This window comes from Lonchura striata, chromosome 5 (genome assembly GCF_046129695.1).
Source record: "Lonchura striata isolate bLonStr1 chromosome 5, bLonStr1.mat, whole genome shotgun sequence".
Taxonomy (NCBI): domain Eukaryota; kingdom Metazoa; phylum Chordata; class Aves; order Passeriformes; family Estrildidae; genus Lonchura; species Lonchura striata.
Window position 1 is genome coordinate 69,886,376 of NC_134607.1, and position 23,715 is coordinate 69,910,090.

General features: G+C 41.7%; 1 protein-coding gene across 1 annotated transcript in view; it reads left to right on the forward strand.

Annotated features, from left to right (window-relative positions):
• Positions 1-1,329: 1,329 nt before the first annotated feature.
• The window catches only part of MKLN1 (muskelin 1), a 101,641-nt gene continuing 79,255 nt past the window's right edge, over positions 1,330-23,715 (forward strand). Inside the window, exons 1-3 of the mRNA XM_021530924.2 lie at positions 1,330-1,450; positions 15,368-15,437; positions 22,968-23,110. Coding sequence (XP_021386599.1) covers positions 1,356-1,450; positions 15,368-15,437; positions 22,968-23,110 — 308 coding nt within the window. The 5' untranslated portion in view covers positions 1,330-1,355. The remainder of the gene's footprint in view (positions 1,451-15,367; positions 15,438-22,967; positions 23,111-23,715) is intronic.

Genomic DNA, 23,715 nt, shown 5'->3' on the forward strand with positions numbered 1-23,715 from the left:
ATCCTTCTCCAGCCCCATGGGGCACCCTATTGTAAATGCAGGCAAACCCAACGGGAAGAAATGACAATGTCTGACTCAATTCAGAAGGCTGAATGTTTTCTTTATTATAACTATGGTGAAATACATTAATATACTATATAAAAAGGAAGATAGTAAAACTACATACTATTTTCTTTAACTCAACTCGTGACCCTCTCTGAGAGTCCAGCCCCAGGTGGGTTGGATTGGCCATCAGCTCAAAAAATCCTCACCAGAATCCAACCCAGCAATCACCCCAGGGAAACAATTCTCCAAACACATTCCACATGGGAAAAACAAGGAGCAGAAATAGGAACTGTTTTCTCTTTCATTTCTCTCTGTGCACCTCTATGAAAAATCCTGAGAGGGAGAGAAATGTGCTTGCCACTGCACCCCCTGAGCCCCTCAGCCCCACAGTGCACGACCCAAGCTTCTCAGCTCACCTCAAACTCTTGAGACATCCCTTGAGCCCCTCTGGGCATCCCCTGAGACCCACAGCTCCTCTGAGCCCCTCAGGCCATCTCAGCTCCATGGGAATCCTCTGAGCCCCTCTGGGCATCCCCTGAGACCCACAGCCCCTCTGTTCCCCTCAGGCCCTATTCAGATCCATGGCCATCCTCTGATCCCCTCAAACCCACAGCCCCTCTGGGCTCCTCAGCTCCATGTGGTATCCCCTCAGATCCACAGCCCCTCTGAGCCCCTCAGGCCACCTCAGATCCATAGGGCATCCTCTGAGCCCCTAAAGGCATCTCCTCAGCCCCTCTGTTCCCCTCAGGTCACCTCAGCTCCATGGGGCATCCTCTAAGCCCCTCAAGGTACCCCCTGAGACCCACAGCCCCTCTGGGTCCCTCAGCTCCATGGGGCATCCTCCAAGTCCCTCAAGGCATCCCCTGAGACCCACAGCCCCTCTGGGTCCCTCAGCTCCATGGGGCATCCTCCAAGTCCCTCAAGGCATCCCCTGAGACCCACAGCCCCTCTGGGTCCCTCAGCTCCATGGGGCATCCTCTAAGCCCCTCAAGGTACCCCCTGAGACCCACAGCCCCTCTGGGTCCCTCAGCTCCATAGGGCATCCTCTAAGCCCCTCAAGGTACCCCCTGAGACCCACAGCCCATCTAAGCCCCACGGGACACCCCCGAACGCCTCAGGGCACCTCAGTCCCAAGGGGCAGCGTCGGATCCCTTCAGCCCCACGGAGCAGCCCCTCGAGTCCCTCAGAGCGTCCATCCCCCCCTCGCCGGCGCGGCCCCTTTAAGAGCGCGGCCCCTTTAAGAGCGCGGCCCCTTTAAGAGCGCGGCCCCGCCCCCCGCGGTCGCTGCCGGGGCCGCTGCTGACAACAAGATGGCGGCGGCGGCGGGTCCGGCGGGCGCGGAGAGTCGCGTGTTGGCCTACAGCCTGCACCGCTGGAGCAGCTTCTCCTCCACCTACCTGCCCGAGTGAGTGCCGGGCTCGGCACCGCGCCTGGAACGCGCTCCGGCCTCGGGTCTGGGGGTGGCCGGGGTGGCTGGGCCTGTGTGCGGCCTGCGCGGGCCCCGCGCTGAGGAGGCCGCGGCGGGGGGAGTGGGAGCGGAGCTGTGTGCGAGCGGCGTTCTGTGTGTGAGAGGGCTCCGTGCAGCAGATTCTGGGAGGCCGTGTGTGAGCAGGGTCTCTACAGGACGGTTTGGGGCGGCTGTGTGTAAGAGGGTTCTCTACAGCAGGGTTTGGGGGGCTGCGTTTGGCGGAGGTCTGTACTGCGGGACTTGGGGGTGTTAGTGGGGCAGGAGGTGCTCAGCAGGGCTGGAGGTTCAGGGACAGGGTTCCATCACTTGGGGCTGTGTTTGGCGAAGTGGCTCATGGAAAGATTTCGAAGGAGTTGCATGAGGCAGAGGGTTTGGGCTTGCAGGTTTGGGGAGATGAGTTAAATGGGGAGGGCCTGGAGAGACAGGTGTGGGGGTGCCTTTAGCACGAGGTATGAGCAAAGGAAAGTTGCAGCTAAAGAGGAGAAGCTGACCCCAGATTTGGGGGAAGAACAGGTGCCGGTATGGGAGAGGCTGCTCAGTTACTGTGTGAAACGAGAAGGGTCAGTGCCTCTCCTGCCCTGCCTCTGTCAGGTGCTTGTGGACTCTGTGTTTTTTGGCAGCTGGGCGTCCTGTCCTGCCCCGACCTCTGGAATGCTGGGCTGTGTCTTCTGCTTTGTGTGGCTTTAGGGGAAAGGGGTCACTTGCTGCCCTAATCGCTTGCCTCTAGGAATTTGGGGGTTGGCAGGAGCTGTTACAGCCATCGCTTTGTGCTGCCGTGCCAAGTGATCCCATCCTCTGTTGGCCATATGGCATCCAGCTGCAGCCCGCTGACAGTCAAGTTTGGAGTGGCCACAGCGTGGTTTAGGTGTGGTGGTTTTGGTGCAGCTTTTGGATAAGCCATCCTTGGTGCTGGAATTCAGGAGAGCTGCTGGGGTCACAGCACAACGAGCTCATCATGGGCTGTCGAGACTCATCCGATCATCGATTGTGCTGCATTTGCTGACCTCTGATTGATGTGTCCTGAATTCACCCGCTATCAACAAGTGACAGAGTTGCCTTAGTTGTTAATTATTAATATCCTCAATTATCTCCACTTTCCAAAATGAAGCAAACCTCTAAAACCAGGTTTTTAACTGAACTCGGAATTGTTTTGTTTTTCTGTATATTTTCTGTGTTAGATGTGAAAAAGAACTGGTTTATTTTCTAATTGGTGACCTTTGGTGGTAATTAAGCCATCCCTTTACCTTTCCTGTTAAAACAGCTTGCCCTTAGGGTGTCTCTTTCAGGTCTCTGATGGTCTTGTAGTTATTTCTACTGGCATTTCTGGCTTTTAAAATCTTGTTAAAGTGTTGGTCCCTGAGGAGAGGGGTGACAGTCCATTATTGATCTCAGTGATGTGATAGAAACACAGAGTATTGTCTTTGTCCTTGATATTTCTTTCCAAGTCTTCCATTAGTCCCTTTTGCTACTGACTCGTGTCAGGAAATTTCACGTGGCATCTGCAGTGCTGCCCAAAGTCCTTAATGCCTTCCCTGATACAAATTCCCATTCCTGTAGCTGGGATGGTATTTTACAAATGTGTGACCTTGCATTTGGCTGTTTTTAAGATGTTATTTAAAAGAGTTTGTCATCAGTGAAAACAACTTTATCTGCTTTTAAGCACTGTAATCCCAGCAATGGGCTTGTCCTCTGGTGTGCTGACCTTGGTCTGAGGGATTCTGGTCCTTATGTGTTGTCTTGCTATGGAAGTTTTGGGTTTTGCTTGCTAACTTTTTATTTCCATGGCCCGCGAGAGAGCTGGAATACAGTCTGACTTGGAAAGGAGAGGCTTTGACCTGTGATTTAAGATCAGCCTCTCAAAAAGAGAAAGTTTAATAAGAAATATATGGGAGGGTGGGTTTTTGGGGATGGAAATGTTGAAAATTGCTGGGACAAGACCATAGCACCCTGTGGGATGAACACGGAGCTAAAGGTTCTCTTGGTATTTAATACGTAGAACAAAATGATACTTGTCTAGAAGAACTTCATCTTAGAGGATGTTTTCCAGCCTGCATGATTCTATGACATTGGGAATTCTAGTTAGGCTGTAGTTTAAATAAATTTGCTGGCATAGATAGAAAGAAACCACTTAAACCTTTAAGGAGAAACAGGGCTCTGCCCTCATGTATGTAGGAGTGAATATACAAATTATTAAATATTATTGATTGTTGGGAGTTGCGGTATTGCAGGCAAAGTGCTTGGGGAGGAGCAGCAGAGGAGTTAAGCATGATTTAAACACATGCCTTAAGTAGTTTTATGGTTTTAAATGTAAAACAAAATTCTGGAATGTAAAACTTTCATCACTGTTGACCAGGGAAGAAATTAGAAGTGTAGTGACATCTCACCTGCTTATGTGATGCTGTACTGCCATTGAAACTTTTCAGAACACTGAAATCATCTGATAACCTCTCTTTTAATTAAAAAAGCCTAAACAGTGCAAAACGAAAAGTGTTTTTCAAAGGCCTTTCTGGTCATGCTCTAGTTGAGGATCAGTAGTCTATTGAAAAGCACTTATTTTCTTTCAGTGACACAGAAGCTTCCTCTGCTGAATGCCAGTGTCTTTCCTATTGTATTTGGTGGTGGTACTGGAGGATTAGTTAGTGCTGCATCCAGTTTCTGGCTGCAGCTACCTGCGTGTTTGCAAGGACCTTTCCAGACATTAAGTGAGGATTGTCTTCATGAAAATAAATAGTTCTCCTCTTTTTCAAATCACTGGAGTTGTCTATTGGTTTGTACCTGCAAGAAGACTGACTTGGTTATTTATTTTAAAAACTTTGGGTAGAAATCAAAGAATTGATCTGGTAATAGTGGCTGGCTCGGTCTGTGTTGTAGGGGAAGTTGTGCTTTTGGGAAGAGAATTGATCCAAGAGAAAATTCGGTGTTGAAACATCTGGTGTTTCCAGAGATGCTCTGCCTGTGCAGAGGCAGCGGTGCATTGAGAGGCTTTGGTTTATCAAACTTGGAAAATGATCAACCCAGCCCATTGCCTGCGACTGCTCTGTCAGATCCATTCCTTGCCTCTCCAAGGTTCCTCCCCGGAGGAATGGAGCCTCAGGGGAGGCTGATCCCTGATGCCTCATGTGGGGCTGGCCTAGGGATTGCCCCAGCACCGCAGTGGCTTCACTCCAGTGACACAAACGAGCGCTGGCGTCTTTAGACACAACCAGAGACAGGGAGATGGACTTTATTCCTCTCCTTTCTCTGCCCTCCTGCAGCAAGTGATGAGCTCAGTCACTTTGTTTCTTTCTGGACAAGGAGGGAATAAATAGTTGTAGACGGTAATGCAGACCTTGCTCCAATTTGTTGTTTTTTTTTTTTTTTAGTAGGGAGTAGAACCAGAAGCTATTGCTCTACACTGAGAGAAGCACTTCATATCCTGACTTTTTTAGTGGATTGTTTTTGTACCTGCTCCAGTTTGAACTTCCTCCTGAGGTGAATGAGAGGTGAAGTGCTGTGCTCTGTGTCATGGTAGCTGTGTACCCTTTTTTATTGCCAGATTACTGCATCCTGGGGCTGTGGGTTCTAGTGGCTGCATCAGCCTCATGACTGATGGCATTTAGTATTTGCTAATGCACTCAGGTCTTTCTGTCACTGTTTTATATGGTTGAAATCCCACTTCAGAGACTAACAAGAGCTTTTTGCTGTGTTCCTCTATTCACATACTTTAGTGAGGAATGTTCAGCCTGTTTCTGTTGCTCAAATTTTCAGTCCTTCAAGTTTTCCTGTATGGAATCTCTGTAGAGGAAGATCAGTATATTTCCTATGTTTGACTCCAGGATTTTTAATTAGTATTTTGTTTATTTCTTGTGCAAATGTTGTTATTAAGAATATAAATTAAGATTGGTTTCTTAGCTGATAATTAAATACCATTAACAACCTCTTAGCTGGTGTCACTTTTTCACTGCAACTCACTTTTTTCTATTTAATGGTCAACTTCAGAGAATTTCAGTCTTCTCCAGTTTGATGCCTTGAGTGGTGTCATATGCTGAAGGCTGGGTAATTCTGTTGTCCTTTTCCTAGGAAGTGTCCTGGAGCAGGGAAGGATCTAGTTGATTTGTTAAAATACCCTCAAAATAATTTTATTTTTTCATCGGTTTTCTGTATTTCCATCAAACTATGGGGAAGAAAACTTAGTGAAAGATACTTTGATAATAAAATATGAGTGACTCATAGGCTTTTAAAGTGAGAATGCAAATTTTACTTTTCTTTCTAGTTATGAGGATGTAACAGCAAGTTCCTGGTCAAACTAAAATGTACTGCTGTAGTAGTCTACTCTGAAAGAAGTGTACTCTAATGTTTTCAAATCTTGCAAAACCTTATCAAGAAGGTAAAGAGAACACATGCACCAAACTTTTTGGGGTAAAGTCCATAAGGATTAAAAACAACAGACATAAACAAACAAACAAAAAACCCCAAGTAAAACATAACCTGAATGTCAGCTCCTGTGCTCACTGAGATTTTTGTAACAGGAAAAAAACATATGTTTGTGGCCAGTGAAATGTGTTCTCAGTTTCTTCTCCAACGACATGAAACTGATGACTCAGATCTGTACCATAGAGATTCGTAAATCTTCGTGTAGATACATCCAGCTCTTGAAGAATCTCCTGTTCAAGCTGAGATCAGTCATGACTAATGAAGAGGTTTCTTTTTAATATTATGTTCCCTGTGTCCAAACTCTGTTCCCTTTACAAGGCAAGGATACCTTCTGCTGAGGTCTGAGCAGTTTAAAGCCATCTAAACCAGACCCAAATGGTGGAAGAGTTGTAGAATTGTGACTTTGGAGATTTTTTGCACTAATAATAACTATTAATGTTCTTTTTTTCAGCTTAAGTTGTCAACATTTCTGGCTTTGCTTCAGCATTTTGCTGATGTAGCCAATTCACTTTCCTTGTTGTAATTGTTTTGCCTTTAGATAAGGGAGGGCAAGCAGGCACAGGGGCTGTCTCTGTAACTGCTGATGACTTTCAATATTGATCAGTACTTCCAACATTTATTAAAATGAGCAAACCCTGGCTAACCAGTGAGCTGCCCCACTCCTTTCCTCTCAGCTGAGCCCTGTGTAGAGGTATGCTCCAGTTCTGCTTTTTGTCCATTCCAGTGGCCAGTGGAAAATATTTTTTCTCCTCTGCTTGTTTGTATGGACTTTCTGGATGTTTCTAGACAACCTCATGTTCTGACGGGCACTTTCCCTCTTGTTTACATCACTTCTGTAGCCTAGGATTTTTCTGTGAGTGCTGAGACTCAGTACTTACAGAGCAAAATATTTCTGTTGAAAATAAAGTTGTCTACAGATTGATTACATAACTATAAAATGCTTCTTTGGTGTCAGATCAAGTTAATATGTGAGGAAGAAACATGTCAGAGGTGGAGGGAGTGAAAAAATATCACAATATTATGAAGTTATCAGGGATTATGAGTTATGATATCTCTTGCTCCCCAGGTAAAAGCACAAGTGCTGTAGTATCAGGAGAAACCTCTTTAGGCTCCAGTTAAAATATAGACATTATTTAAGAGATTAGACAGGTTTATTCACTGGCAGAAGGAGGAAGGTGAAATGCTAATTGCTCAGGTTCCCTGGTGTGCCCAACCTGGCAGAACCTGTAGTGCTCAGATGTTCAGCCTATTCTGGGATGGCATTTTACAGAACATTAAGAATGTAAAATTTTCATGGGAGGTGTTAACATCATCAGATTGTGGATCATTTGCTGTGTATGTGGCTGTATAGCCTGTAATAAAAGTTTTCCAACCTTTAATTACTAATTTTTGATTTAAGGACTAATTAGTTATTTAAACAGAGTTTTCCTTGGGATAAATGTTGTTGCTCAGGCATCATGTACAGTCTGCTTGATTTTTTTTTCCATGGCAAAGAATATGGTTTTTAATTCTGTACATTCACTATGTTTTTATCAGATTGCTGGTAGAATGGTCAAGTATATCACCGCAATGGTTTTGTGATCTGATCCTGATTTTTTTGCTGAGATTAAGTGGTGTGGGCAGCTCTAATTCCATCACTTATATAGATGGTGACTTGTTCCAAAGCAAGCCAGTGCTTCAATTGCATGTTAACACAAACTTGTAAACCCAGATGTAATTTTGCTTTTTTTGCCTGTTAAAGTTTGTGGGAAGAGTGAACTGTAAGTTCACTGGGTTTGAATTCCATAACACACCAGCTACTGGAACGGGGGAGGAGGAACACTGAAGATGTAGAGTGGTTTGTTGCTTTAGGTAGTTGCTATTTCAGTCATTACTTCCAACTCAGTGTGCATAATCCTTGAGAAATTATTTCCTGAATCAATTTAAATCAAGGAGCACAGCCATCTATTTAAGTTGAGGACAGCAGCCTGCACGTCTGAGTTTAAACTGCTGGGGCAGACTGGCTGATAGCACTTGCTCTTCCTTTGCTGGCATCTTCTGCTGTTCCTGGAAGAGGACAGGATCTTCATCATGGAGAAAAACTGCTCTGGTCAGTTTGAGTTTGGTGGTGTTTTCCTTGGTCTTCCCTGCCTCTCCTCCTGAGACTGGCTGGGTTCATAATGTCATACTCAAGCTCTGGGAAGGTGCCTGAAAAAACATTGAAACTCTGTTTAGGACATGACCTGTATTTTTCTGGAATCCTTTTCTGTAAGTACATAGTTTAAACAGCATTTGGCTGTTAGGATAATTATATTTAAACAGCAATTTCCCAGCCTGTTCTGCACTTGAAAGTTTTATTAGTAAAGAGATGCTCTTAACACAGAGTGTTAAATTGGAGGTAAAAATTTGGGTTAGGTAAATTGACCCATGAATAACGAATTGATGAATGAGTTCCCACTACACTCTCATGTGTACCATTGCTACTTTTCAGTCTTGTCTTCTAAAAATTCTAGTTTCTGCTACAGGGTTTGGAAGCTGCCAAATATGAAAGTAATTTTGGCCTGGGAACTGCTGTATCCTTTAGCATGAATTATGTATATTGATCCAAAATAAAGAATTATTCCCTAATGTAATCTAGGGTTAAATGTTTGACCTGTACTGCATTTCTCCACATAACCAGCGCTTAACAGACTGATACTTTATTATCTTCCCAGATCAGTATTTTGTCTTCTGCATTCCCTGAGTTGCTCTGTCAGTGAGAGAAGCTTAATTTTGAAAGGAAAACTGTGAAAGTTTTCCCACCTGGAACCAGGAGGCGTTTTCCATAGAGTTTTGATGGAAAAATCTTCAACCCTGACATCAGTTTGGGCATGAGGGCTCTTCAGTCTGTTTTGGTGAACATAGTCTGCTTTAAATTCTTTTACAGGCATCAGTTTTTTGGGTGAACTTTTACTGAGTGTGAGGTTACAGTGCTGATGAGTATTAAAGATGTGTTTATGGCTTTCATTAGTAATGTATATCTTCACATATAATCACTCAGTTTGGTTTTGTGGCTTCCCCTGAGTGGAATTATTACAGATATTGTGGAAAATAAGAGCATCCTTGCAGTGTTGTGAAATTGTGGAAGGCATTAATCTACTTCCTGGCCTTCGTTAAGTTTTTCCATATGTGCATTAGTCAAACAGAAATACTCTACTGAGGTTGTGATGCTTCCAAAATACAGCACAGGGAATTTACATAGATGTGTGCTAGACATTGCTTTCCTCTAATCCACTTAAAAAGGATCTGTCCTGTCCCAAGAAAATGCTTTTGGAAATGAGAAGTGAGCAGTGCTGAAGTGGGCTGCTCTACTAGAACTGTGGAAGATTCAGAAAGTCCAAGTTTTTGTGATGATTGCTGGCAGTAGAAATCCCTGTGTTCACACACAATCCAAACTATTTTCGAGCTAGATAGGAGATTTTCTCAAAATGAAAATTGAACATTGTTATCCAGTGGTTGTGGGTGGTGATGTTTTAAACTCTGGAGGATTTTACTCCAGTATTTTATCTATTGGCTCCAAATTCAATCAACTGAAGAGTGTAATCTCTTCATCTTTATACTTGAGTCTTGAAGGGCAGAATTCTTGCTATTCTTGGTCTTCTTATTAAGCCAGGGATTTATTCCTTCTGGTATCTTACCTAAGCTTGGTTAAAAGGCAGGGATTCAGATATCCTTGTGTGCTCAAATTGAGGATAATGATATGTACAAATGGACATGTATAATATATATACAGGTAATAATATGTACTGGTGAACACAGTATGAAATGAGTAAAAGAAACTGCATCAGATGATCTTATACTCACTGAGTTCACTAATATCACTGGCATTTTAAGTTATTTTTTTATTAAAAAACCAGACATTAATCAAACTACATAGGAAAGATCTGTGTTAGTGATCTAACAATTCTTAAATGTAAACCCAAAGTTAGTGCAGGGAGAGAATGAACCTTGGTAATTTTTCAAGCTTAGAAGATTCTCAGCATCACTTAGCAGTGAAACTGCATCTAAACTATAATCCCTAAATGTTGGGACAATTTGGCTGGTAATCATCTGTGATGCGTGAAGTTACTGTGGGTACCAACTTAAGTAAATAAGCCAGACTTTATTTTTTCTCCTGTTTGTTTTTTCCTCTGTGCTAATACTGATATTCCCAGCCTGGAGCTGGGAGCTCTTGCCACCAAGGATTTGAATCTCTCAGTGATACAGTCAAAAGTTTAATCTGTGATTTAGGGTTGTTGAGTGTCACTGAAATAGAAGTTATTTATTGGGCTCTGATAACTTGGAAATGACCTGAAGTTGTGCCAGGGAAGGGTTAGATGGGATATCAGGAAGGGATTCTTTACCAAAAGGGTTGTCCAGCCCTGGCTCAGCTGCCCAGAGCTGAGATGGAGTCACCGTTCCTGGAGGGATTTTAAAGACACATGGATGTGGCTCCTGGGGACGTGGTTTAGTGGTGGCCTTGGCAGTGCTGGTTTAATAGTTGGATTTGGTCGTCTTAGGGCTTTCCCAACCCCAAGTGATTCTATAACTTCCTGCACTACACTCCTGCAGTTTTAGTCACTATTGTTACTATTCAATTCTTGTCATGTGTCAAGGAGGAACTAATGAATCAAAAAAAGTCTTGTTTTAAAGTCTTAACTAGATGGAGGGAGTGGAAAAAAAAAAGTACTTTCTAACTTGCCTTACTGGAAATGACTGTGACAGGGTCATTTAGCATTTAAGAAGCAGTTAGGTTGGTCTGGCAGTGATGATAGGCAGCTTAAAAAACAAAAGCAAACTTATAATTGAAAAAATTGAGAACCTGATTTTAACTGGGCTATTTCTAGGCCAGAGCTAAGTAATGCCAGGTTTGTTATCCAGTATAGTCAGCTGTGATCTGATGAATATATTTCTCTAAGGTTTCTGAATTCTTCAGTTTATTTTTCTAATGTTGTATTTACTAAGGTATTTTATTTCTTATAGAAATAGGTTTATAATATACGTATGACAGTGTGAGACTGCTGGAGATGATGCAAAATTGAGCAGAAAGTTGTCCAATCTTGTTACATTATAATATTTAAAACTGCAGTCCTATACATGTTCTACTTAAACTTTGTTTTGCTATGCAAGAGGTTAAGAAACCCTATATTGTAAAGAAGTAACCACCCAAACTCCCTACTGTTTTTCCAGAATGGATCTGCAGAGTAACTTCCCATTTTTACTGTTTCTATCAAGATGTTTCCATGTCTTGACATCCTTTTGCCACTCTGAGCAGAGAACTTTTCCATCAAGGAGAGAAATTGTAGCAGAACCTAAAAAGTGGTTTTTGACTTGCTTCAGGAGACAGCTATAGGTTCTTGCAGGTTTTCAAACATTGCAGCCAAGTGGTTTGAAACCATTATGGCTTGTAGTGAGTTATGGGAGTTGCAGGAGAAAAACAATCAGTAGTTCTTTCCAGATCCATTGGGTTTTTAAGTGGTAAGTCAGGTTTTTTCCCCTGTTTTTCTTGGTTAAGGCTGTGTGTACATTCCAGTGTCTAGGCTGGGCAGGATTATCTCTGTGGATGCTTTCTGCTGGCTGCTGTGAGGGTTCTGCGTGTTTGGAATAGTTTGGTCCACCACGGTCTTACAGTGCGTTTAGTGGAAATTCTAGTCCGTGTATTCCAGTTGCTGTATTCTTCCTAATCTCTTTTGGGATGGTTGTAGGAAAAACTGAAAGAATCATCATGTGGACAATGCTGGAGTAAGTATTTAGCCCATTTCTAGCCAGTCTGTGTTTTCCTAGCACTCCAGTGCCTTTTTGCAGTGTAATGGCATGGTAGCTCTCTGGTTTTGAAGAAGAGAGTCTGAGTTCCAAGTCTTCTTAGTAAAGCCTGTGCCCTTTCCTGCACAGCTGCTCTCTGAAGAGCCACATGAATGTGCCAAGCAAAGAAAGTGTTTGGGATTTGTTTACTCTTAAAGACTTGTTCATAAAGTAATGGATTTCCCTAAAAGCAGCTCCATGAAAATACTTAGGTTAAATGCAAATTATAGCAGCCTTAAACCTAATTTGCAGCATATTCTGTAGAGTCATCTTATTTCTTCCTTTCCCACTGGAGCAGAGAAAAACTATCCCCTAGTGATTGTTGTTCATGAACCCACATAGATCTTTGCACAGAGAGGTCCCCAGACATGAGGACATCTCTGTCGTTCCAGCAGAGATCAGCCAACAGTTGGCACAAAGGATATGACGGTTTCTGGCTTGGTAAACGGAAAAATCATCTCCTTCCAGCAGTTGTGAGACCAGTGTCTGCCTGGGTAATGAAAAGAAACTTGCACTGTGCTCTGCCAAGAGCTTTCTGCATGGAACCATCACTCTTTAGTGGTGGGAATGCTTACAGTGAGGCTTAGCTGCTGGGAGCTGTGCAGGCAGCCAGGTTAGGAAATAAGGCACACCAGGGCTGCCTCTGCAATTGCTTGTGGTGTTAATAAAATGGTCCCTCCTGCTTTACTTCTCATAGCAGAGCTGCTACATCATCTCATTTTTTTAGTAGTTTCTTACCAGTGGGAAGGGGGGATTGGGGGGTTCACTGCAGTGAAAACCCCTTGTCCCAATCCAGCTGCTCATCTTTTAGTCTCAGTTTGTGCTGGTGCTGGTACGAGCTGAGCTGGAGAACTCATCTGACGAAAGAAGTTATTTATGCAAACCTTTATTATAGCTGCTGGTGTAGGGAGGGGGAGTATCCTTTGCGAGTGGGTGGGGTGGTCCCTTTGGCAGTGTTGCAGATTCGTGCTAGACTTGATCTTGTATCCACAGCTGATGAGGAGAAGTTATCTCAAACCACATTTAATGGGTTGCTTTTTTCACAGGAAAAGCTTGCGTAAAACCATTGGTGCTTGTGGTAGCTCGAGGGCTTACGAATACCTTTTTTAATGTCTTGTGAAAATTACATGGAAAGTTGTTGTGTTAATGGAATTTTCACTTCTAAATTTTCTCAGATTTTAATCTACGTGTCATATCTGCAAAGCCTCCCTCCGGGTACTGTGTAGGAGTTTTGTGATGTCCAGAAAAAGGGCTTTACATGGAAAATGGCATCTGCTATTACGACATGCATTTGTTTGTTTCTTATTGCCTCACGTCTGCTGCAGCGCTTGAATTCCTCCAAGTCCATAAATTTTCCTAAACTGTTAACAGTAAATTTGCTTTGCACACATGGACTTCTGTCTTCAATGTTTGTTTAATCTTGATAAATTAATAACCCATGTATTTTAAACATTTCTAACTCCATTGATACTGCTATTTTTATCTTTCATATTTCTTTTTAGCCTTTATTTTGTGTGAGCTGCCTGTCTCTTTTCTCTTACTCTTTGGGTTTTTATCTTGTCTAGCTGTGCTGATTGAGATCTTCCTTGGTTGTGGCAAAACTGATCTTTGACCTGAAGAAGCAAACAAATCTGCTTCTAAAAATATGATATTTGGGATCTGTCCCAGGTACAAAATGCTTCTTTCCAGCTGGGCATTATCTGACTGTGCAGCAGTGCCAATTCCTGCGAGTGTTCAGTGTATGAAGAGTTTATTGTCTAATGTTTAAACAAATGTAATGGAATCATAAATAAAATTTATTCCGTAGGGTAACTTGTCTTCTTGTGTTCCAGGATTAGGGTAAAGTTCCATAAAGGAGAAAAACCATACAGCATTATCTAGTTTTATCTGCCTTTGTATCCCTAAAGTATTTAATATAAGATACATATATTTAAGTTTAGCATTTTTTTCTCTCCAGATACTCAGAGGTATTAAGAATTTATTAAATATTATGTCTTGCCTGTAGCATGGTACAGGAGACTGCAGGTGATGGTGACTTAGCTTTCAGACTGGCAGCTTTTATTAGAAATTTGTTTCAGTTCCCAAATTCTTCCGTTTGCTTAGATCAGTTTGGTTTGTCCTAGTTGCAATTAAAGCCAGGGCCAGGTTTTCTCTTGTAATTGAGCCTCTTTGCAGTGCAGATGATGTTGTTAGCTGGATGTTGAATTATATAGAGCCATGTTTTTGATGTTTGATGGGGTTGGAGTAGAGGGCAGTGCTGTTCCATTGTGTTTTCCCAAGTGGGGATGGGTGAATAAAGCAGCCACAGACCTGGGTCAGTGCTGGCACTGCTGTGTTAATAAATGCCGTGCTATGATGGGAATCAGCTAAAGGGAGGGGGAACTTCAGTTTTATTCCTGCACTGTGTGAAAACCTGGAGGTGTTCTCCAAACCCATGGATAGACACAGCCACTTGGCCAGCTTTCAGAAGTGTTGAGATTTAAGAGGCCACCCTGGTGTGGCTCCTGGCTGTGTCCCTTGTCCCATCATGGGACTGCCTGGATACCATTGCTACTGCGGTGATTTTGGGCTGCCCAGTGTGGAAAGAGCCAGCTGATTCCTGTCTGGTACTGCTCAACCTCTGACTTAACCTCTTTCCCTTTGGAGCTTTCATTGGAGTGCTTTTTCCTCCAGCCCTTTGTAGTAATCCAGATGCTCGTGTTCTTTTCCTCCTACACAGCAGATGGAGATGGCAGAAGCCTTTTGATGACTGTTTCCTTCTTTTTACATAAGTTTTATGAGCTGACGAGTTCGTTAGTTGGAAGTGGTGGAGCTCACAAGCCCTGTCCAGCAGGTGGTGCATTGTCACCTTGCCAATAATTATATATATTTTAGGGATTTTTAGGGTTTTTTTTAGTTTAATCTGGGACATGAGCTTTACTGCGTGGTTATAGACGAGAAGGCAGATGTGTCATCTAACTGTCATGATGAATCTGTTTTCATTTTAGCAAAAAAAAACCAAACTATTTTGAATTTATTAAATACCTAAATATTGTATTATTTCAAAGTGAAGAAAGCAACTCAATTTTGCTGGTTGAAGAGTTGACCTTCTACTCTTTTGTGTGTTGTCCTGAGCTTATAACTCATGAAAAATACTTGTTAAAATTTGGCATGGCTCCGGTGGTCATCTTTCTATGCTCCAGGAAAGCTTAAGTGGGTTAGCAGCCCTCTCTCTCCCTTCCAGTATTGCATATCTACTAAAGGAAAGTTTTTGGCTTACTAATCCTCCAACTGCTCATCATTTTAACCTTATTGAAAAGTTCTTATGCTACTGAGGTGTATAAGCCCATTTTTTTCTGCTTCATTAAAGACTTAGTCTTATGTAAATTCATCTGTTTTACATTTATTTCACAATTTGAATTTTTTTTATTTCGCAACTTGGAGCTCTGTTTCACAACCACAAAGCTCGAAGGCATATTTTGATGGGTCCTGTAAAATAGCAATTTAGAAAATCTTTAATAAAAAAGGGAGAGAACCTGAGTCTGTACCTAATGATTTAGGTAGTTGCATGAGAATGCTTCTGATCTGAATGCAAAACACATTTATTGAAGATGCAAAATATGCAGCTGTTACTTAAATTACTTTTGGCTTCTTGTTTCTTAGGAATATCTTGGTGGATAGACCAAATGATCAGTCCTCAAGATGGTCTTCAGAAAGCAATTATCCTCCCCAGGTAAGCTCCTCAATTTGTGCTGCTCTATGTAATGTATTCTGGGTTTTTATTTTAAATGTGGGCTGCTGCTATTGACATGGACATATTTATAGGCTTCCTTCTCCGAGTAAAATGCAGGTTGTTGGTACATGAGATATTTACATTTCTAGCAATTTGTGATCCTTCTAGAAGTGCTTCATTGCGGGGGAAGTTTCAGGTTTCCTCCTTGGCAGTCGTGGTGCTGGAAATAATCAAACCTTCTGGTGAGATTAAGCTGCTAATGAGGCGTGCAGGTCCCCCTTTGTCAGCACTACTGGAGGCTGTTGTAGGTTCTTGGCCTTGAATCCCAGATCTAAGGAGCTGGTATTTGTTTCTCCTTATAGCACGTTCAGAAATATGGCCTCTGGTTAGGGACACAAATGTCACCTCTTCTGCTGGTTAATCACCTTATTAAAATAAGATTTGTATTGATTTTAGCATCTAATTTGCTTTCTCGATATTATTAAGGTTGTTAGATTATCCAGAATAGTATTTTCCACTTTTTTTTTCTCCAATGAATGTTATAATTTTCTCTGTGTTAGATCTGTACCTTATTACTCTGACATGTTTGATCAGCTTCTATGTCTCTTGGGCTGCTTGTTTTCAATTCTGTGTTTAAAGCACTGATACACAGCAGAGTGACTTGCACAGTGTCTCTCTCATGCAAAGTTCTGCTTATCTATTTATTTAATCCAAGTATTCTTCATGAGTGAAATCTTACAGGATCTTTTTCCAGGTAAATCTTGCTGCTTTGTCTTGGAGCTGTGTTAAAGATTCAGAGTCTACACTGGTGGCTCCCTAGAGCAGCAGTAATCTGCTGCTACTGAAGAACTTTCACCTGGATTTTCTGATCAATCCTTCTATGTCATTGTGTCTGTAAAATTAGGTTTTTGGGTTTTTTAGAGGAGAAGGAAAGGTATCCTTTGTATTCCTTAAACCTGATTGTGAAGACTGATATTGATCCTCTTGATGCCTCTGTGCATCTACTGCTCTTTGAATTTGATTATTTTACTTATTTATATTTTGATAAACAATGTAGGATTTTAATCCATAGCCTGAAGCAGTTTAGTCTATCTAGGAACTATGGATTGCAGAGTAATGAGTATTGAGCATGGATTCTATCCCAGCCTCTGCCATCCTTTACTTTCTTTTGTGCAGGATGCACATGTTTTTCTTGGGATGCTTTTGTTCCCAAGACAGGGTTGGCTCATGGTGTGGCTTTGGACTGGGTTTTTCATCTGAGATATGCTCTTAGTTGTTGCTTAAATTCACTCTTTAATTTTTTGAGCCATCATGAACACTCAGTCCTTCTAAAAATCTGATTCTGGAATGTAAAAAAAAAAAAAAAAAAAAAATCTGATTCTGTAAGTGGATGCTTTAGAATATTCCCAGTTTATACTTAAGGCTGATAAGGAGTGATGCAGGTTATACTCAGACATGTAGATTAAGCAGGGATTAGAGTGGCAGACTTCTGTACAAACCACATGAGCTTGTTAAAGAGATATCTTCCAAAAAGTTCATGTGTATGAGTCGTGACCTGAATGGAGATACTATTGCAGAATGACTTGACTCTAACCCTGGAGAGTTGGGCACTGCTCTGCATGCTAAACAAGGCATTTAACCCAAACTTCTTGGTAGAGAGAGATGAATTCCCACTGGCATTATCCACCTGTGTGTCACACATCAAGACATATATTAGGTATCCAGAATTAAGGCCTGGCTTGCAAAAAAAAGTCTTCATGTGGCAACTAGATTGGCAAGACAGTATTTTAGTTTTATTCTCTTACTTAAAGATAAAATAACCAGAAAATCTAGCTGCTTGACTGGAAAAGACCATGTTGTTCTATCCTCTTGCTTGAATCTTTGTATCTAATAATGAGAATATAAAGTACTGTGTAGTTGCTCATATGTTCAGCAAGCTGAATCCTGAGCACTGAGTAAGAGAGATGGTGTATTTGCAGTGCCTTTATGCTATTAAAGTACTATATACTGCAGCTTACTCTCATGTTTCTAATCTGAGTGTTTAATTATTCATGTAAAGCACTTTTTATGGTGTAATTTCTCTGTTGAAAAATCAGCTGGAAAGAGGAAGTGGGGAATTAAAATCTGCAAAAAAATCCTGTGTGCAAAGACTGCAGTTTTTTGTTATTTCTCTGTATATAGAAGCAGTTCCCATTTGTGTTGTCTCATATTTGACAGATGAAAGAACTCCAGATTTGGTTGCATTTTGATCAAAATAGTTATTGCATCTTGTCCATTGAAAGACTGCCAAATTAAATGCAGGGAAAACATTTATATAGGTGATCTGCTTCCTTGTTTTTTTTACCAGGGGCTGAAGTTGTTACCGCAGAATCTTAGCTTGGAAAACTTCAGTTGAAACAGTGGATGAGTGAATTACAAGTGTGGTGAGCAGAGAATTTGGGGAAAAATCAAGTTGAATAGTTCATATTCCAAAAAATGTTGATTTTTACACACGACTTTTAACCTCTGGAATAAACATCATGGATCTTATAGGAAATGAAGCTGGAAAATGTTTTATAGGTGTTGTGTTGGCAGCTCGTCAGTTAAAAACTGGTCACTCGTGCGGTGACGCACTTTCTCGAGTGTGTGGGTGGCCATAATGTTCTGGACAGGAAGCAAACTAAAACTCAGGGAAATAAAGCTCTCCTTGTTCCCAGCTTTATTAGCTGAAACCAGGGCTTAGGCACAGCACAAGGACTGATGTCCAGTGTGCTCAGTATGAGATATTTTAATAAGCTCTGCAGCCCTGATCGCTCGTGTTTGTCTCCTCAGTGCCTCACCTTAATGCCAGGGTTTAGCAATTCCCTGCTGAGGTGATGATGCTGTGCTGGCTTAAGGGTAAAAATATGAGTGAGTCCCTAAACATTGGTTTATCCTTTCCCTCATTGGCTGAAACAAAACCTTTCCAGGCACCTTTTCTTTCAGAGCACGAATCAGAAGGACATAGGCAAAAACATCAAGATGTGCTCAGAAGCTCAATGAAAATGCAGTAAATGTGCTAAAGTCCATACCAAACCTTTTTAAAAGGAGAAAGAAAATGAAAGTGGAAGTGTAGGCACTTGAAATGCTGCCACATGACTATATTTAGTAAAGGGTTTTCCTGGCTTCATGGGTATGGTAGAGTTAAATAAGTCTCGTGGCCATGAAAGCCACCAGTTGGTTATGAATGAGTGCCAGTGAAAGGAAATACATCTGACAGCTGTTTTTCTGTTTATTAAACTAGATATCTTCCTTGAATCTTGAAATAGATGACCCAGAAATTATATATTTAATAACAAACTTGTTATGTAGTAACCTATTCAGGCAGGAGAGGGCTGATGGTTCTATTTTTAACGCTGTTCTCGGCTTACATTGGAAGTGTGAAGCAATGAGACTGGTGATGCTGAAGACCATGGCCCTGTCAGAAAGACTCATCCTTATGATTCCAGTGATGGTCTGATGTGGAAGACTGTGCAGAACATTTAATTCCCCTGAGTGGCTTGATTAATAACATGTAGAACAAGAGCATAGATTTTTATTTAGCCACCAGCTTAATTGCAAGAGCAGTCAAGATGTTAGTGTTGTGGACAAGGGCAGCCTTTGTAATTTTGTTATTTTGTGGGTTTTATTTTTACATGCAATGCAAGTTTTACTGTTCCCTAATCAAAAAATATGCTTGAGCAGAACTAGTTAAAGAGAAAGAAATTGGTAAAAGATGGTGTGACTCTGATTGTTCAGGCAGCTTGTGTAGTGCAGTTTGGAATCTAGTTCAGCATATTTGGTCACAGAATCAATTAGGTTGGAATGGACCTCTGAGATCAGAGTCCAGCTTTTTACCAGTTAACCACGTTCAGTGGCAGGGCCCAGTTAAATGCCACATCCACTTGTTTCTTGGACACCTCCAGGGATGGTGACTCTGCCACCTGCTCCTTGGCCAGCTGATTCCAGTCTTGTGGAATTGTGAATTTTGAACAGTTGAAGATCATATGCATAAAGTTAGTGGCATTGTCCAAACAATTGGTTTCAGTTTTGCATCTGAAGACCAGTTTTCCTCTTGATTTCTATCCTGCTGTGTAGTTTGTATCAGGAATTAATTTAAAGTACATTAATAAAATTTACACTCTGTTGTGTGATACAGCAGCCTGCATATGGTTGTCATCAAATGGTAGTACAGACCAGAGATTCAAAAAAGTTGGGAATTTGCTGCAGCTCCCAGTGTGACAAGGCTGGACTTGCTTATTTTGAGGGTGCACTGTAAGCAGCTGTTGGGGTGTTGAAGTTGCCATATGTGACTTTCTCTGCTCTTTGTGCATATTTACTTACAAATGTGTTGAATCAGAAACCAGAAGTTTTCCTGTTCTGGTGTTTTTCAGCATCTTTTTTGTTAGTGTTGTGATTTGAGACCTAACTGGGCTGAGGGTTTTGCTCAGTCATGCCATTTAGTATCTATTTGCCATGTTCTAATGGACAAACACTTCAGTTATAATTTGGATTTTTGGAATACTGCATGAATACGTGGACATTAAATGTATTGATGTTACTCACAGCAATAAAATGGAAAAGTGTCAAATATCTTGATGTATTTGCCTGAAATCTCATACACCTGTTCTCTCTCCAGGTTGAATAAATCACTTGATCCTACAGACAATTCTGTCACATCTTTTAGAGCTACAGAGAATAGTCTGTCACAGCTAAAATCCTGGTAGCAGTCCAAAAATATCCATGCAGCCAGCTGTTAGCAGCTCTTGAGGCAGTCTGTTTTTTCATCATCAGTGTGGTTTATAGCTGGTACCCACACAGTGGCAGTGGTTGTGTTTGTGTAGAAACCCAAAAAGTACATCTCTGTATTTTTACATATTTAATTGAATTACAGAATAGTTTGTGTTAGAAGGGTCCTTAAATATCTCATTCCAAGACCCCTGCCATGGGCAGGGACACCTTCCACTAGACCATGTTGCTCCAAGATCATATCACTCATCTAACCTGGCCTTTGACACTTTCAGGGATGGGGAATCCACAGGGTCTCGCCACCCTCCCAGTAAAGAATTTATTCCTAATAGCTAATCTAACTGTATCTTCTAGTTTGGAAGTCTTTCAGTTTGATGTGTGTGTATGTGCATAACAAACCAGAAAAACATATCTAGGTACAGGGTTTTATAGCAGATCTGGCCTTTGTTTCCATGTCAATCAATAGATAATTCACAAAAAATGGTTGAGTTTAGCTTTTGTGCTTCTATTTTCTGTAAGGTCTGCATGACTCAGCAGGTGGTGGGATGTGTGGAAGTGGGAAGGAGGGTGGCAGAGTTCCCTCTCTATCTGTAGGGTTAAGAAATCACTGCTGGCCAGGTGGAGTAATTGCTGTGCCTTGCTCCCTTGCAGGCATAAAGGATTTAACTGCAGTCGTGGTTTTCTCTCCCTTAATTTAGGGTAAGAATTGAATAATGCAGGATGACGTTTGTGCCAAGTTTTTGCAAATCTTGTGTGGTACTTGAGAAAGTATGTGTTCATGGCCCAGGCATTAGGTCTGGGATTCCAGCAGGATTAAGAATTGCAATTGCTTCACTTTTCCAGCTTTGGGAGAAATCTGCAGCAAAGATATTATGGTGTAGGAGGAGTTCTTAGACGTTGTGTACTGTCTGTTCTGTATGGGAATTTTGGCAGTGGGCTGTGCCATGTATCAAGTGCTGCCTTGCTCATTAAAGGACTGTCCTTTTGCTCATCCTTTCCTTTCTTCTGCTTTAGAAAATCAGTTTTCTCTATAGAATTTTAGTGGGGTTTTTTTCCACTGAAGTTTGGGAAGGACTTTGAGACAACAGCATGGCTTGCTGCTGCGTTAACAGTGGGTTCTGACATTTAAGTGGATGGTGTTCTTCACAAAAGTAGAAATTTGTCATTAAAAGTATTTGGAAAAGCACTAAAGTGTTCTTCTGTTGTACCCTCACAGTGCTGCCGCTTGTTTATTTTCTTAATTTTGAAAAAAAAATGAGATACTGGAAGCATTTTTGACAACAAGTCTGCTATTAGTACCTATCCAGTCTGCATCCTCATCTGTAACTGCTCTGTTTACAAGTATTTCTCTGAATCTAAGTTTTTTGTAAGAGTAGTAGGAACCAGCCATTGAGGTCAAACCTTTATTCTGGTGCTCTCCAGAGCAATATCAGTACTGCTCCTAGATTGAGAATTATTTGCTTTATAGGGCTGAGACAAAAAAAAAAAAAAAAGAAAAAAAATGACTGAGAACTAAATGGATGAGCAAGTTTTTTTCTTTTTTCTGCTGCTCTCCCAAAAGTTACCTTTCTAGTAGGTTAAGATTGCCCTGCTGATGGAGTTATCTAGGTTAGTAGATACTCTCCTAAGATGTTTAGCATAGGAGATACTACTCAGGATCTACAGAAAGCAACCACACACATGCAAATAACTCTGCTTGATGTTGATGAAACACCAAAACTCAGGCATCGTGTCTGGCTTGGCAGTGATGCTGTTAGGAGGACAGGGCCACCAGCAGAGCCTGCGGTGGGAGGTGTCCTGCAATGTGCTGATCTGCTTGTGTTGGAGTCCTGATGACAGGGCTTTGTAACAAAATCCAGCACGATGAGTAATTGGCATTCTGTGCTTTGCCTCTGTGCTGCACTGCTTATTTCTGAGAAATCAGAGAAGAGAGTGAAACACATATCTAAAACTTCAGGTATTCAGCAAGGTGAAAAAAACCCAGGTGTCTCCAGACTCCCCTCAAGAGCTGTTTGGTAGGGGAGAGCACTTGGTAGTCCTTGATGAATGGTGCAAGTGTTTCCCTGCTCCTGCTTTTCCATAGGAACAGACCTTTTCCTCCAGCAGTGCTGGTGAAGCTGGTAGCTGTGGCCTGAGTATAAATAATTTGACTACTCATATACAGATTGTGTCCACCCAGTGTGAGAGGGAGTGTTCACAAGGGAGAACATTTTCATCATTTTCCATATAAAGCTCCTTTTCTGTAATTACGTGGCTCAGTTTTATTTGGGATGGTTAATAAGCGGTTGGTTCCTGTGTTTGCCACACACTAAACTTTGTGTTCAGTGGTAAAACAGCATCAGCCCAGAGAGGAAAAGTAATTTGATGTTCTCTTAGCATGTGGAACATACTGTATTTATCTAATTGTGTATTCAGTTTAGGTTTCATTTCAGGCAGTAGTGGGCGTTTGAATCTTCACTCTCTGTAGTTTGATCCTATTTGCCAGATTTCAGGAAGTCTTGCATCCAATTTAAAGGAATGTATATAAGCTCTGAATAGAATTGCTAGGCATAAGTAGTTCAACCAAATATTTTTCCTAGGTAAACTGATTTTAAAATAGTATTTTTTTAAAACCCTTTCCTTCATTCCAGGACCAAATGAAAAAATACTGTAATGGAGAGGTTTCATCTTCACTTTCATTCTGTGGCTTTGTAAACTGAGTATTTGGAGGCTGTAATGCTTCTCCCTTAGCGTGTTTTGCAGCCTTGGCTTTAATATTCAAACTCACTGTTTTCTCTTCCACAGTATTTGATTCTGAAGCTTGAAAGACCTGCCATAGTCCAGAGCATCACATTTGGCAAATATGAGAAAACACATGTCTGCAATTTAAAGAAGTTTAAAGTCTTTGGTGGGATGAATGAGGAGAATATGACAGATCTCTTATCCAGGTAAGATGTGATTGCATCACCTCTGGGAATCATAAGGGCTGGACCAAAATGCTCTTCTCCCTTGGCTCCCCAGCAGACATATGACCAGCAGTGGGCCAGAGCTGTGGCTGTGACCCTGCCCTTGGCTGCCCTCCTGTTTGTGGTCAGATCAGAGAGCAGCAATCCCAATGCTTGTTCCAGGAGCCTTCCTTATCCTGCTCTAACCACAGAGGGTTTGTGGAGAGCGAGCTCTTGGGGATTTGGAAGAGCTGAGTGCTGGGTGCAACATTGCTGGATTGCAGTTCCTTCCTTCCATGTGCTTGAGGCATGGAAGAAATTATTCCCCAGGTGTAGGGGACTTCGAAGTAACTTTTAAAAGCCCAAGTAACCTCCCCACGTCAAAACCCTTGTTGCAGCCTTAAAGATCTCAACTAACTAGTCAGCTGATCTGCCTTTTTCAGATGGGTAAATAAATTAAACAGGGAAATGGAAACCTGCATTTTTCTTCGTTTAGTTGGATTTTGTAGAGTTGTACTGATAGGGACGAAAAAAATAGCCTTCTGGCTGTTCAGATTATCCAGAACTTCTGAGTATGTGCTAATGTAAATTAGGGCCTTTTAAGTTGT